The sequence below is a fragment of the Ictidomys tridecemlineatus genome, chromosome 10 (assembly GCF_052094955.1).
Source record: "Ictidomys tridecemlineatus isolate mIctTri1 chromosome 10, mIctTri1.hap1, whole genome shotgun sequence".
Taxonomy (NCBI): Eukaryota; Metazoa; Chordata; class Mammalia; order Rodentia; family Sciuridae; genus Ictidomys; species Ictidomys tridecemlineatus.
The window spans coordinates 86910851-86927633 of record NC_135486.1 but is presented as its reverse complement, the minus strand read 5'-3'; the positions used below and the strand labels follow the sequence as shown (position 1 = coordinate 86927633).

The window sequence follows — 16783 nt, the reverse complement described above, 5'->3', positions numbered from 1 at the left end:
GTACTTTAAAAATTACTAGGGCTGGGATTGTAGCTCAGTGGTAGAGCATTTGGAAGCTACTAGGTTCAATTTATCGGCACCACAAAAAATAAATAAATCAATGTATTATGTTCATCTACAACTAAAAATATATTTTTTTTAAAAAAATTACTAAACACACATGGCCCAGAAATACTCTTTTCATTTATGGTACTGGGGATTGAATCCAGGGGTGCTCTATCATTGAGCTATACCCCCAGCCCTTTTAATTTATTTTTTTCTTTTTTGAGGGTAGGGTCTCACTAAGTTGTTGACACTGGCTTTGAACTTGTGATCCTCCTGCCTCAGCCTCCCAAGTAGTGGAGTTAGAGGTGTGCACCACTGTACTCTACTAAAATTGTATTTTAAAAGAAAGCATGAGTTCAATAACACTTGTCAAAAGTACAAATGAATTCTGACCTGATGTGAATACTTCCAAGATTATTTTGTATAGCAAGTTTCTGTTATATTCTCAGCTTTGATCTAGAAATTCATTCTACCTTGGTTCTTAATTGAAAATGTCTATAAAATTTTGTGTGAACTTGCATATTTTTCTGAGAAGAGGGTACTTCTCTTTAGGTTGACTTTCCAACTTAAAGAACTCCAGCCCTATACTTAGGAATTTAGCACTACTTTACTGCAAACATTGAAAATGCCTTTAAAATGGAGTTTCTAGACCAATCACATTTCAGCAAAAACTATATGTAATCCATATAGGTTAGTCAGAAGACAATATACTTGCTAATATATCAATATATATCTATTTGTCTTGACTCTTTTACATATAAAAGATTCTCAAGTCACTAATGAAAGTTATTGTGGGACTTCCTAAATTGAACATGAGAAAATTTCCATGTATCATCTACATTAGTCAAAACATAAAAATTTAAAGTTGTCTTGAGATTTTAATAATTTATTAAAAACCAACAATAATAACTTTACCACCTACATCACATGTATACTTTAAAATGCCCATTGGGGCTGGGGATGTGGCTCAAGCGGTAGCGTGCTCGCCAGGCATGCGTGCGGCCCGGGTTTGATCCTCAGCACCACATACCAACAAAGATGTTGTGTCCGCCGAGAATTAAAAAATAAATATTAAAAAAAAATTCTCTCTCTCTCTCTCTCTCTCTCTCTCTCTCTCTCTCTCTCTCCTCTCTCACTCTCTCTTTAAAAAAAATAAAAAATAAAATGCTCATTGTTTCCTTCATGCAGCAGTAACATGAAATTATGACATAAATAACTTCCATGCATTAATTTGAATTACCATTGTATCCATCCTGGTTCAGGTCCCCTAAGTGCGCTATAGCACTTCCAAATCTTCCAAAAGTCTCAGTGCCTGTGAGGACCTGTGGGTCTTGGAAGAGGAGGGCACTCACTTGCAAATACAGGTAGACTTGCCCTACTTCTCTAGGGTTACTCTCAAATTCACGTTCCATAAAGAGGGGTGCCCCAATCAATATGTCATCCATCCTGTAGGGAACAAAGAGAGCAGTCAGCAACCTGGAAAGCAGAAGATTGCTTTTTGGTATACTCGCAATAGGCTAAATTTGTACATTTTCGTTGATATTTTTCCTTTTCCAAGGGTCAATTTATACCCATTGTATTTCTTTCACTGCTTTGTTATATCTATGAAATAGAATGCTGTTAGAAAATAAGAATTGTTAAATTATCACCTGGAACCTTTTCACTATGCGGAAAATGACTACGTTAAGAAAACCACAGATTTTCCATAAGCTGTAGTTACATGAGGAAAATATATCAAAAACACCTAAGGAGTTATTTTTCTATAAGGAGATTAGAGTTTGTCTACAATTTGTACAGCTATAGACCAAATTATGCATATTTTGTGCAGTAAATAAGGTCTAAATAAATGTATCTTTCCTTTTCCTTTTGCTACTTCTAAATAAATAAAAGAGTCCAGAGAAGTGAATAGTGCTGGCTAGAAAACCAGAAGAACTTTCCATCTCAGATTAAAATTTATAGTTATTCTTTTTATATGTCAATTATAGCAGGAAACAAATTGATGACTTTTAAGGTTTTAAAAATTCAAGAAACCACACCTAACAGATGATTTCGAGATGAAGACATAACCATCAGGAGAATAAAAAACAGCAGTGCTTAAAGGTGTTTCTTTCACAGAGAAGTACAGAACAGAAAACTTTATTTTTTTTTTTTGCCATGAGCCTTCCTAGTTAGTTAATTTTTATTTTAAAAATAAAAAAATAAAAAATGAAATTCTTTTAAAAAAATTAAAAAGCCACACCATTCTGTGTATATGACCTTGCGTTTCACTGGTGGTGTATTTATATATGAACACAGGCAACCACAAGAATGGGATCCTAATTAGAATAAGTTATACCTCGTGTATGTATAATATGTCAAAATACACTCTACTGCCACATGTATCTAAAAAGAACAAATTAAAAAAATTTAAAATGTCACACCAAATATAATGCACAATTTGACCTCTACTAATGACTAAAGTTTGCCCGAAGGCAGCCCTATCCTGGAAAATGCAATGACGTAAAAGGTCGCTTAACACAAATAAATACAAACCTGCTTTTAATGTTTAAGTATATGTAGGTTAGGTAATGCTGGAGTTTGACAAGTAACATAATTGCTGAAATATTATTATAATTTAATTTGGTATCATTAATATATTACTACTAGTATCATATCATTAACACAGCAAGTACATTAATGTCATATATAGCATATTACTAAAAGTATAACTTATTGATATATATTAATATAAATGCATATTAATATTAGCATAGAATGTACATCATATATATGCTGTATATTTTAAAACTCATTAATAGTTAAGGTCAAGGATGAACTGAGGGCAGTTACTGATAGCCAGAACCTGCTTGCAGATCTGAGTCATCTGAAAGACACCAACACTGCTGTGTCCGTTCTCTCTGAATTTTCACCTCGCCTATGGTGTTGGTCTCCTGTCTGCTTCTTATTCTAAGTCACAGGCATCCTGTGTTCCTGCTAGTTCCTACTAGATACTCTGAAGATCCTATGATAAGTTATTGAAAGAATACAATGATGACTAGTAGATGAACTAATTAGGTCCCTGATTAATTTACAACTGAGGTTAAATTGTTACCCATATAGTTATACAAGTAAACAAGGCAGGCTAGGAAAAGTAGTATGAGGGATCCAAGTTAATGTTGGAATCACAGACAGGGCAGAGGATGTGTACTTGGAGGGAATTAAGGAAGGCTCCCAGGAGGAGATGGCATGTGCCCTAGGTACGATTCTGACAGGCGGGCCTGGAGGTGAGCTTCCCACAGGGTAGTGTTGTCCTAAATGAGGTCAAAGCACCCTGGGGGGGGGCGTGTCATGGCGCCATGCTAGGAGGATTCCAACCCATTTGATTGGAAAAGTAAAATATACAAAGAATTCTTGGAACTCAATAATGTGAGCTAAGAATAATATATCCCCAAAACACATTAACTATCGTATTATGATACACAACACTACATTATACTATTTGCTATTTTTATAATTTATAGTATATATCTATAATATACAATAAGAACAAGAAAAAAAAACAAAGAAAAATTGGACAAAGGATCTGAATAGATACCTCATCAAAGAAGATACAGATGGCAAACAAGTATACGAAAATATGCTCAGTATCATATATCATCAGGAATTGCAAATTAAAACAATAAGATACCACTACAAATCTCCTTGGATGGCTAGAGTCCAAATTGCTGACACCACCAAATGTTGGCAAGGACGTGGAGCAAAGAACTCTCATTCATTGCTGGTGGGTGGGAATGCAAAGTGAGATGCTCCTTTGGAAGGGAGTCTAGTGGTTTCTTACAGAGCTAAATATAGCCTTACCATGTGATCGCACATTTATGTTCCCTGATAGTTGCCCAAATGAGTTTAAAAAGTACATCCACACATGGGCTGGGGTTGTGGCTTGGGCTGGGTTTGTGGCTCAGAGGTAAAGCGCTCGCCTACCATGTGTGAGGCACCTGGTTCAATCCTCAGCATCACATAAAAATAAAATAAAGATATTGTGTCTATGTATAACTAAAATATAAATATTAAAAAAAATCTTTAAGAAAAAGTATGTCCACATAGAAACCTGCACACATATGTTTAAATCAAAATTGCCAAAACCCGGAAGCAACCATGATATTCTTCAGTAGGTGAATGAATAAACAAACTGGTACATCATACAACGGAATAGGGTTCAGTAATTAAAAAAAATGGGCTATGAAGCCATGAAAAGATAAAGAGGAACCGAAAATATATATTACTAAGTGAAAGAGGCCAATGTGAAAGGCTACATACTCTATGATTCCAAAGAGCTAACATTCAGGGAAAGGGAAAACTATGGGCCAGTAAGAGCCATGGTTGCCAGGGATGGGGGAGTGAATGGAGATGATAAGAAAAGCACACGATTTTGGGGACAGTGAACAATTCTGTCTGTACTGTAGTGGTGGCTGTGCATTGGTATGCATTTGGCAACACCATATAACACAGAGTGAATCTTTATGCAACTTTTGCTTTATGCTCCTTTGTTGATATGTCAATGTAAATTTATCAATGGTAACGAATGGACCACATCCATGCAAGATGTTAATAATGGGGAACTGAAGCGGGAGAAGAGGGACTATAGGGAAGCTCTCTGTCCTTCTTACTCAGTTTTTCCTATAAACTTGTAAACCCAGAACTTTAGTTTGCTCACATTGCTTGTTGTCCTGCTAGATGAGAGGAGAGCAGGGATCTGTGCTCCTCCAGTGCCTGGCCTTTCCTTAGGAGGAGCCTCACTTGCCTGTTTCTGTCATTGTCACTGTTCACATGAAGAGGCATTTGTTACACACCTAGGTGTGTATGTGGATGCCTCCTTCCTCAGAGTAAGATCCAATGTCGCTGGTTCCCTATTGCAGAGATTTAGCAAGGCCATGTTTTAATTCAGTACAGAAGGAACAAACCATACGATTGGTCTCCGGGGGTTAAAATATGACACAGGTCTGATACAATTGGCTCAATACCGTCCTCACTGTGAACATCAGATTCTAGAACAGGAAATTATTAGACCTATCATTGTGAAGGCCTGGCACATCCATGGAATCCTTGGATTTTAGAAGAAATATGAAAGCACTGACTTATTTTCTTAGAAATATGTTTCCCCAGATACTTAACTATCTTAAAATGTTCTTAGCCTCCAAAAAGACAAAGAGGCATTTGTTCTTAATTTGTGATTATGCTCTCATAGAGCTGATCACAATAACTGTCTTGGATTTAATTGGTACAGTGTGCCTCAGAGTGTTTTGGACTTAGTGTTGTATTAGCAATACCACTTAATCATGGTACATATTATTGTTTAGGCGGGCGTTTTAAAACCTTGATTTTCACCTCATTAGTGGGTTATGAAATCAGCATAATGGGTCTCTGCCAGCATCTAAAAAATGAAATTGCATACAATAATAGAAGACAGAGTAAATGCCATACATAATAAAGATAATATTGTCTTGTGAAACTTTCATTTCCGTTGTGTGTGTGTGTGTGTGCACGTGTGTGTACTGGTTTGTAATATCAAATGTATTATAAACCACAGGCAAAAAATGGTTGGAAAATCACCGCAGTAGACTATTTTGCCATTAAGCTATTTCAAAAATTGCCATATCCTCTTGTTAAATATACCCAATTCAAGTGTAAAGTTTTAAAATATTTATTAGTAAAGATGACTTTTGTTGAACTTCTGATAAATAGTTGAGTATAGTAGGCTGGGTACCATTCTAAAAGGATATATACACACGCATACACACACACACACACACACACACACACAGAAATAGAGAGATAAAGGAGATTTTTAAAATATATTTTAATCTAAAAGAAACAATAATGCAAAAAGAATATTAATGATGTGGTTCTGATAAGTACCATTTCCTCTGGGTCATGTTGGTTGTTTGGACAAGATTTAAGTCATTTGGTAAAGGTATTTCATAAAAGTAGGATGTGTACTTAAACTTCATTTTATCGGAAATGTCAAACTCAGTGCGGCCTTCATACAGGTTTTATTTTTGTCTCACTTTTATGTCTAAGTTCACTCTGATAATCTCATACCATGTGAGACTCGACTCATCTTTCACACATCATCTGATACAGAACATTACGAACACTTTCATCAAAAGCAAACACAAATATTATGATAAAGTATGAGCAGACCCACCAATGAGAATATTCAATAAGAAGAATCTAAATTCAAGTTTTCAGCAGTCAGTTGGTGTTAATGGTTTGAGTTAATATATAAACTTTGCTTTTTCTCTTTCTTTTTTTTCCAGTAGTACTTTTTGTATGCTAAGTTCATGACTAACGTTCAGAATGTAGTTATTCATTAAAAGAATGCAGATCATTAAACTGCACAATAGAGTTGATATCTAATCAATCTAATTGATTTATGACAGGCAAGAAAAAATATAAGAATTATGAATAATTACATTGTAGAAATTAGTTGAACTTACTGCCTTTTTATGTTTTAACTTTCTAGATGTTTTACCTAATTCGATCATAATGACATGTTCTGTACAAATGATCATACTTGTACTAAATCAAACATAAAGCCATAGCCACCCAAAGCTTTTTGCTTTCAAACAGATTTCTCTAAACTGCTCTCAGTTTACTAACTACTACGAATCTATGTAAATGTATCTGCTTTTGGCTTCACAGAGGCTGGAAACAATATGCATATGGAAATAAATGTCCAATTAATTAAATTGTAATTCTGTGAATATCTGAAATCGTATAAATACTGTAAGATTAAAAAGCCTCAAGGAAAAAAACAAACCAAACCAAAATAATACAGATTGCTTCCTTGGGTACAGGATGAAAAATACCATCCCTACTTGTTGTTAAGGAGTTTGTCTAGAAATTTCTAGCAAAGTTTACATTGAAAGAGTTGTAGTTCTGGCTGTCGTTAGATAACTAAACTGAAGTTATTTTGCCAGTTTGTTTACACTGTACTTTCAAAACCATCACAAGCTTGACAGTATCATCTCCCAGCCAGCAGGCACACAATTGTTTGATCTAAATTTTTTGAGTCTACTCAGAATACTGGAAGATTTTTTTTTTGTAGTAAAAAATATTGGGGAAAATCTCCACCCATTTACTTGTCACTTAATGACACTCTCTTTTTCCTGATATTGAGATGCTGAAGCATTTGTAGGCACCTTGTTTTTGTTGCATAGTTGATAAGGAATACATGCTGCCAGAAGATGTTCACTAGGTAGCCTCGTGTACAATTATACTTGATTTTCTCAATTGGAGAATGGAAAGTCTGGTCCTTCCCATAAACTGTGTGTGTTTGAAGGGGTCCTTTCTCTGAACTCTGAACAATGACCTGGCCCAGTTATTTTCTTAAGTCTGTATATACTATTGATACCATTTTTGTCATCTCAGACTTCATTTTAGCTACATATATTTATCTGGGATCTTTCTTTGACCAATAGCAATTGCTTCCAAAATAAATTTATTTCTAATAGGACCTCTAATTTAAATATGATATATCTGAGTAATTACAAACAGCAAGTTATTACCCCCTTTGGTCACTTTACCTTTGAGAATGGCAACATTAAGTTATTAGCACCTTTGGTTACCTCACCTTTTTGAGAATGGCAGCATTAAGTTAATGGACCTATTTTTTCATGCATTCTGAAGAATTTGGAATATGCTACCTAATAAAAAAGAGAAGTCGTGTGCACAGCAGTTTTTATAGGGACATCAAGAAAGAACAAATTTATCACTTGAAAATTCCTGTGTTGTTATTATCATGTTGTTTCGATCAGCAGGAGGCCAACTGAAGTCCTTTTCTCATGAGTTTTTGTCCTTAGCATGGCAAAAATATTTACTATAAACATTGTCACAAAACTTTGCTATAGTCTAAATTGAGGATGTTTCCAGGAAAGAAAGAGGGCCCTCCAGGGCATATTGTGAAACCTGGGAAAATTTGCAGGGATTCAAAACAGGAGCGGCCTCCGGAAAGGCACACATGGAATGAATCTGTGCCCTATAAAATGCCACAGAGCATTCACAGGGAAAAGCCCCTGTAGTCATGGGACCTTCTGTTGAGAGAAGCATATCTAGGCACATCTGAAAGGCCACCCCACCGTAGAGTGGGTTCAATAAACCCAAAGAACAGGCTGTGTTTGGGCTTCAAGTTCTTCTCAACAATTGTCTTCCTAAGTTATTGACAGTTACAGTCTGTCCAGGTTGGAATTCTTGACTGGTGCTTCGAGTCTTTCTTTTTCTTCACACTCAGACAAATAGAGATTAAGGGGATTTGATTTTAAGTTAAAACTGCTTCCAGGAGAAAACTGGTACTGAACTAGACTTTTAAAATATATCCAGAGTGTAACTATTTCTGTTTCCCTCCAAGCCTGCAGCTTGGGTCCAAGATCTTGTCCCATGTACCTTGGCACATAGCACTTGACCAGGTGGAGAGAACCCACCTGTGAAAACCAGAGTCTGGGGACTCAATTAAAGCAAATTCAGGCCACTCCCTGCCTTGGAATCCTCCATGGTTCACAGGTTGCACTGTCCCTGTTGGAGACAGACTCATCCTAGTTCATAGCAGAATCTGGGTGGCACTATGTAAATCTATCGTGAATGCAGTGGCCTCTGCACCTTTGTGATCAGATTCCCCCCTTGTTACCTCTCTGAGCCTCTTTGCTGTTCCTCAGGTATGCCAGGAGCTCCCACCTCCAGAAATTTGTTTGTTTTACTATTTGTCTGGAAACACTCCTCCCTTTACATCATCAATGGCTTCCTTTTTAAGTCTCCTTTAGGTCCTTTCTCCAGTGTAATCATCACTGAGGTTTTTCCCATGTACTTCGTTTAAAACTGTAGCCACGTCAATGTTTGTAGCAGCACAATTCACCATAGCCAAGATGTGGAACCAACCTAGGTGTCTCTTCAACAGAATGGATAAAGGAAATGTGGTGCATATACACAACGGAAGATTACTTAGTTATAAAAAAGAATAAAATTATGGCATTTGCCCATGAATAGATGGCAATGGAAAACATCATGTTAAGTAAAACAACCTCATCCCCAGAAGTCAAAGGTGAAGGGTTTCTCTGATATGTGGAAGTTAATCCAAAATAAGCAAAGGGGACAATAGAAAGACAGACAAAAGGGGAAAAAAAGAGAGAGGGAATTGCATCAAACTAGAGGAAGGATCAGTAAAATAGAGCAGGTGGTTGTCGAGGAGGAGGGAGAGACAGGATAAGGGAAGAACAGTGGAATGAATCTGACCAAATTCCATAAGAACATTCATGAACATACCACAGTGAATCTCAACACCAAATATATCCACAGGACACTAATTTTAAAAATACCTATAAATAAATTGCAGAGAGATCAGTCGAGAAGAGGTGTGGGAGAAAGAAGGGGGAGGAAGGAGGAAGTGCTGGGGACTCAGTTAAAGCAAATTACATTCGACACTTTTGTGATTTTATCAAGATGAATTCTAATGTTATATACAACTACAAAGAATCAATTTTAAAAAAGGATTGCATAAGAAAAATAACTGCATCCATGGGGCTGGGGATGTGGCTTAGTGGTAGAGAACTTGCCTGGCATCCCCAGCACCACCAAAGAATCAAAATAAAAAAGATAAAAGACAAAAAATGTCCCCTAGTACTCCTTTCTGTTTTCTTTTAAAATTTAATTCATAAACTTTATCTTATAGAGTCGAATAAAACTAAGCAGAAAGTACAGAGTTCTCACATTACTCACTCTCCTGTAATAGCCTTTCCCACCCTCATCTCCCACCAGAGTGGTGTCTTTGTTACCATCAATGACCTGACCCTCGTGCACCATTATCAACCACAGTCCATAGTTCACATGATGGAGTTCACTCTTGCTGTAGTGCGTACTATGGGATTTAAGAAATGCATAATGACAGTATCTTTTATGATAGTTTCAGTACCCTTAAAATCCTATGCCCCACCTGTGCATCCCTTCCTGCCTCCCCCCAAACCCCTTGCAAACACTGATCTTTTATTGTTTCCATAGGTTTTCTATTTTTCCAGAATGTCATACAATTAGAATGATACAGCATGTAGCCTCTATACATTGACTTATTTCACTTAGGAATATGCATTTAGGGTTCTTCCATGTCATTTTCTGACTTGATAGCTCATTTCTTTCTAGAGCTGAATAAAATCTCATTGTATGGATGTGTTACAGCTTATTTATCCATCCACCTATTGAAGTATATCTTGGTTGCTTTCAGTCCTTGTGTTTTGGGCTTTTTCTACAGAGTTCTTATCACCATCTATTATTCTCTGTATTTGAATTATTTTTTCCCATGTGGCTCTCACTTTTCCAACTCTAGCATAATTACATGAAGTTGTTATATTCTGCACCCAGAACCAGGGCATAAAAGATTCTCCAGAAATAAATGTTCAATGAAAGGATAATAATGGGATATTTTCCAAAAGGTATACAAGTTACTGAACTTATCTCTAATCATATCCCACAACAAAATATAGAAAATACATTTCTAGCTGTACAAAGGTCACAGGAAAATGTCTATCAAAGAAACTATTTAAAGAACTTGTTCCAGATCATGGAAAGTGATAGGAGTTTTCAGATATTTCCTTTCTGCCAAACTGTGAGCTCTCTGAAAACAGAGAGCCAGTCTAATTTATTCACCTTTGTGCAGTGTTCTGGGCATGGAGAACAATGTATGGGACAACAAGCAATAGTATTTATTGGGTGGATACTCAGTACATCTCAACTTAAAGATCTTCTTATTTAATGATTTATGAATTTATAGTAAATAAAGGGGTGTTTAATAGTTTTGAAGTAATGATGTTACTACAACCACAATGCAATAGTGCTGTTTGGTCAAAGCTTGACTGTAATTACTATCCTGATCAGAAAAATAACATCATTATTATTTCATCTTCCCCATGGATATTGCTAATAGTTGGCTAAAGCAATGTCAGCAGGAAAAAATTCATTTTTGTGCAAATGTATTATGACTGCATCACATTCTAGGGGGAAAATTCTTAGGAATGAAGAGACAGATGAACAAATTCCTCAATGGATGTGGATTTTGAGTGGCCAAGGATTATTCACTTCATAAAAATAAAACCAAATAAAATAGTCCTCTTTTAGAAGTGGCAGATGTGGAAAATCTCAGTAAAGACATAAAATAGGATGACAGAATTCTTTATTAGATACATCCTCTTGTCCTGAATCAGAAAAAAAGAGTTCAAACAAAGGAGCCTCTATATTTTTGAGGAAGTACAAAAGGATATACTTTAGGAAGAAAAAATATCCCATCTTTATGAATGACCATGATATATAGAGACTGAGGGAGGTTCTTATAAACTTACCCATCATTGTTAACATCTGATACGACAACACTATAACCAAAATAAGATGCCATCTGCAAAAAAAAAAAAAAATCAAAAGTGACATATTTTGTGTTCAAAAAGTCATTTTTATAGTCACCTCTTAATTATTCCTGAATGATGCATCTTATCTTGATACATTTTTGCACTTAAATCCTTGGATGTGGACTGACTGCCGGAGTCATTTAGTCTCACTCTGACCCGATGAATAATTTTCCCCATAATAACCCTAACATCTGCTTGGACATCCTCCTCTGGTTAGGCTTAACAATCAGCCCATTCAATCTGTGAAGACAACGATTAGCATGTTCTGTGCTTCATGCAACCTTTCATAATTTCTTGTCTTTAATCCCACCTAGTTCTGTAATCTTGAATCCCACAGAACAAATCCAATTCCACCTCCACATGAAGTCTCATGTTCAAATGTTTTCAGATGGATCACCATGTAGCACCTCTTTCTTAGAGTTGCCACATGCAGAAACAAACAAAAAAAAATGCATGATTCTTATGAGTATAGTAACAGAAGAGTTAAGTGGGATTGCCAATCTTTACTTTGGCCCCTGTATATTATTAAAGCATAAGGGCAGTTTTAATTTGGGGGAAACCTACATCTCAGTATCAATTTTATGTTAAGCTCATATTCAATGAAAGCTCCTGAATCTTTTCTACAAGTGTAAGTGGGGGTACCATAATGTCCCCATGTTTTGCCTTTGATATTTTGTTGTTCCATCTAGGTTTTCAGCAGTTATATAGTCTTTTCAGATATGGCTGATCATTCCAGCTTGTCAGTGTCGTTTCCATAGTCTGCCATCTGAAGGTTCAATTGATTTAGCCTCCTGCCATCTGCTAAGGTAATCAACTTCTAGAGAGTATGTCCATGGAAGGCAGAGAACGATCAGTTTAGTTCTCTCTTCTACTTAAGCAATGTTTGGACCAAAGCAGGCACCAGGTACCAAAATCTCTTTGCTGAGGGAAAGAACATGAAAGTTACCAAGTGTCACATGATCTCAGTTCTCATTTCCTTTTCTTTATTCTAAACATAAACAGTGCAAATCTTATACCTTGTGTGATGTGTGCGGCCTTTGCTCAGAGAAATTTCATCAGGTATGCATTAAGTTCTGAGGTTTAAGATGATCAAACTAGGTGGTATTGAAGATGAGAAGTTATAGAAGGACTAAATTTAGCAATATTAAAATGCTTCTAATGATAAACATGTAAAAAGAGATCTAGCTAAAGTAGACTTTCTGCATTTTCTCTTTTGGTTTCTTTTCTTTATTAACATGTATTAATGGGATTCTGTGTGATATCACCATACAAGCAATCAGCACACATTGGTCAAATCCCCTTAGTTGTAGTTGTTCAAACTTTATAGAACCATCCAGCTTCACTGCCATCCCACCCTCATTCCTCCATAACTTCCAAAAGAGTATCATGAGAGATGTGAATTGCTTTGTGGAAAACTGCAGAGTAACAGGTGGACTGACTCCCCACATTTTGGCAACAAGATGTCAAAAGCATTTTCGGCTCATTTAATCAATTTTCTTGACATGCCTCTCAGACAGCAGTACCCAATTCGGTGCTTGAAGAAATGTGGCAAGTTTCACCAGTCACAATACCCAGGAACATGCAGGGTGGGAGATAAACTGTGGCCTCGACCATATTTGGTCAAGAGGGTGTTAGCATCCTGTTTTCAGGAATTGACCCACTCACAGTAGAACCTCAGGAAATGACAGTGGGAAAGGAGCAATGGTCGTCTCTGGGAGGAAAGGGCTCTCAAGATCCCATTTACTACTGAGGCTCAGGAGAGGGTTCTAGTTACAGGAAACAAGAGCAGCAGAAGTCCAGGCCCATCAGCAGTGACCAATAGGATGAGACCTCAGAGTTGCCACTGTCTTCTGAAAGGGAAGGAGGTACTGAGAGCTCACCACCAGGTACAGTGAACAGCACTGGCAATATACTAAGACCCCAGCAGGTAATGGGGTTTTTCTTTTAAGGAGGGTAATCTGCCTCACTGTGCAAGCCTTGCTCAGTGGCTAGCATGGAGAATCTGAGAGTCCTACATACCAGGACATGTTCCAGCTTGCTCTTCTAGGATTCTTCCTTTCTTAGAGCCCTGACAATATCTTCAGAAAACAGAGGAAATCCTACTTGCTTTTCTTAATATTGCAATCTCTTGTCCTGAATTACTAGGTTCTTAGAGAGGTGTTTAACTCATTTGCTCCAACACACACACAAGAACACACATGCACACATACACACCCTCACACTGTCTGTGAGAGCTTTTCTCCTTGATGTTATTGAGGACCTGTAGCTACCTGGCATCCCAGAGACTCTTCATCATTTGCAACTGATTCCCAACATGCAGTGCCAGCTCTACCTGTGCTGCCATCTATTACTAGTAATTACTTAGTCACTTCATTAAGACCCCGGCCCATTCTAGCATAGCCTCAGTCAACTCATTTTCAATTGCAGCATAAAGTGGCTAAGAGATCATCTTAAGTGGAACATGGAATTCTCTCTTTGCCACCTCAAGAAAGAGATATTCTAAAGGGCTTTATCTTTATGTCACCTTGAAAGACAGGAGCTTAATACAGGCTGTTCATGTCAGCTTCAAAGCATGCACTTAATTTCAAATGTGAATTTACTAAAAAATAAGTTGAAACTAGGGGGTTACTGAGAAACCTCATGGGGTAAGTCCCTGCCCCTCTTTATCTTTGACTTCTACTTCTGTTTCCCTTGTATAAACATTCTAGAGACTTTTCTGTGATTCTCAGACATGTAAGATGTTTGAATGTCTTAGAATTAGCTGCTATTAGCTATGCATTAGATGTTGCCCCCCAGAGGATCCCCTGACCACCCTAAGAGATCCTTTACCACACCCTAATTATATAGCTATTTATTTTCTTTATATCATTGATCACTATCTGAAATTATCATGAACATTTTATTTGATTGTAAATTAACTCTTCCATCCTGCTGTACTCCACACAGAGCTGCAGGAGAGCTGGGTTCATCTTTCTGCTCCACAGTTGTATCCCAAATCAGTTTCTGACACATATCAGATGCTCATTAAATATTTTTTGAGTGAATGAATAAATGATGTAAGTATTAAAGTATATTAGCATTGAGTGATACTATGATTTCATATTAAAATATCTTTACCTGTTCACCAGTGAAATTCTGAATGAAGGTCATATCTGTAGAATTAATGATTGACACCTAAAATCAGAGAAATTAGATAGACACATCATTTGACATAAAGCTAAAGAAATTATTTTTTTAAAAATTGCAACTTAAATCATTTAATTTTTTGTGAAGAATAATAAGCTTTTAAAAAAATATTTATTGTTTTAGTTGTAGCTGGATACAATACCTTTATTCCATTCATTTATTTTTATGTGGTGTTGAGGATTGAACCCAGGGCCCCGCGCATTCTAGGCGAGCGCTCTACCGCTGAGCCACAATCTCAGCCCCACTAATAAGCTTTAATAAGTAATAAGAATTAGCTATATGCAAAACAAAACTGAAAGTCCCCGAGAATGACCTAAAGGAAAAATCCAAATAAACTTTTGTTTGTAGTTAACTCTAGAATATTTTCAGACAAAAAAAAATTCATGCTTACTTATTGGAGGTGGGGAAATAATAGTTGAATTCAAAACCACTGAGAACAAGTAAACTGATGGTCAGATAACTTACTAATCAGGCTTTTGTCTAAATATATTTCTGCTTTTATGCTATTCTAAGAATTCAGAACTTTGGTTCTTAACCAAAAAAAAAAAATAGATTTTGAAGTACTATCAATATAGCAAAAATAGTTCTTTTAATTCTGTCTACCCAAAACCAAATCGACAAACATTATACCTTCTAGATTTTTAAAAAATAGACTTTGTAATATGTTTTTCTTTTTATAAAACTTCAATATATTCTTTTCCTAATTTCATGATGACTAGTTGTGATGGACTTGCCTAGTATCCATCCCATATTCCTGTCTACCTGGAACATCAGAATGTGACCTTATTGAGAAGATGAAGCTGGTTAAGGATCTCAAGATGAGATTATCTTAGGTAGGCCCTAAATCCAATGATGTTGCCACAAGGCCAGGCAAACTAGAGTCATTGAGAGTTGGAAGGGTCAAGGAGAATCCTCCTTTAGCTATATTGGAGGGACCAGAACCCTGCCACACCTTAATTAGACTTTAGGCCTTCAGAACTGTGAGAGCACATATTCATGTTGATAAAAGTCACTCTGTGGTTTGTGGCAATTCTATGTAGCAATCTTAGCAAAATAATGTCCTAGTGAAATCACTGTTGATTTGTTATTTCTACCGTATGAGACACATTAAAGTGCTGATTGTAGCAATGGAAGCCTTTACAACATTCCTCAATTGTGCACACAGACAGGGTCAGCTTCCTGGGTGTGTGGCCTATGTAGTCACACAAGGTCCTGGGCTCCACCAGATCCAACCTTAGTTTAACACTTTGTTGTTGCTGTTCTGAAATTTTTAACAATTTAAAAATCTTTGATAATTATGGTTCTTTGCAAAAAAAAAATGCCCCACATTTTCATTTTATATTATGTCCCACAAATCATAAAGCTTCTCCTGCATGTGGATCTGATCAAAGTTAGCCTCATTTGTTTTCCTTCCTATTTTAGTAAGCAAACAACATGAATCAATAGGAGGCACTCATTACTGAAGGAAAATTTTGAAGCCTTAAACATACATTGAAGGAAAACATTTCTCTTCATAAACAAGAAATATCTTAGAATGCATTGTCAAGTACTCACATATCCAAAATTCTGTGCTCCTCTTGGAACTCCAGCAACCAATTCTGGACATAAAATAGAAATTTAGAAGGGAAATTCCATGTATACTTAAAGCTGTATAGTAAGTAACTGGTAATGACAGTATTTTCAAAATGGGGTAGAGGGTTAAAAGTTCAAAGTCAGATTTTTGCATTACATTTTCATTAACCTTTGTTTCTTTACAGACAACAGAAAACATAAGAGCAAGTTTTTCTTTGAGATTGTCGAGTTTTCAAACCATTCTGCATGCACTTCTGTTTCTAGAACATCAGCCTGACTTTTCAAATCTGCAAGTGATTTCTAGGTTGAAACTTTTATTCTGATTTGCCAGTAATCACTATGGGAACTTTTTTTTTTCTTTTTCTGGTATAGAAGTACAGTTCCCATGATACTAAGATGCTAAAACTAAATGCAAAGTTTGATTACCTAAGGGGAAAAAACACATATCATAAATTAGATGCTAATTTAATTTTACTGCCTCTTGGCAGCAGTGTTTGGGCAACATGGCAGCTAAGCATATCCCAGGGAGGAAGCACTGATGGTACAGCAGACAAGTCTGA

At 36.5% G+C, this 16783-nt stretch overlaps 1 protein-coding gene across 2 annotated transcripts in view; it reads right to left on the bottom strand.

Moving 5' to 3' along the window:
• The window catches only part of Itga8 (integrin subunit alpha 8), a 168619-nt gene that overhangs the window by 104585 nt on the left and 47251 nt on the right, over positions 1 to 16783 (bottom strand). For both annotated transcript variants that reach the window (XM_078023365.1, XM_005330865.5), the window contains exons 9-12: positions 16206 to 16249; positions 14583 to 14639; positions 11403 to 11455; positions 1286 to 1491 (exon numbers count right to left, since the gene is read on the bottom strand). In XM_078023365.1, the coding sequence (XP_077879491.1) occupies positions 1286 to 1491; positions 11403 to 11455; positions 14583 to 14639; positions 16206 to 16249 (360 nt within the window). The remainder of the gene's footprint in view (positions 1 to 1285; positions 1492 to 11402; positions 11456 to 14582; positions 14640 to 16205; positions 16250 to 16783) is intronic.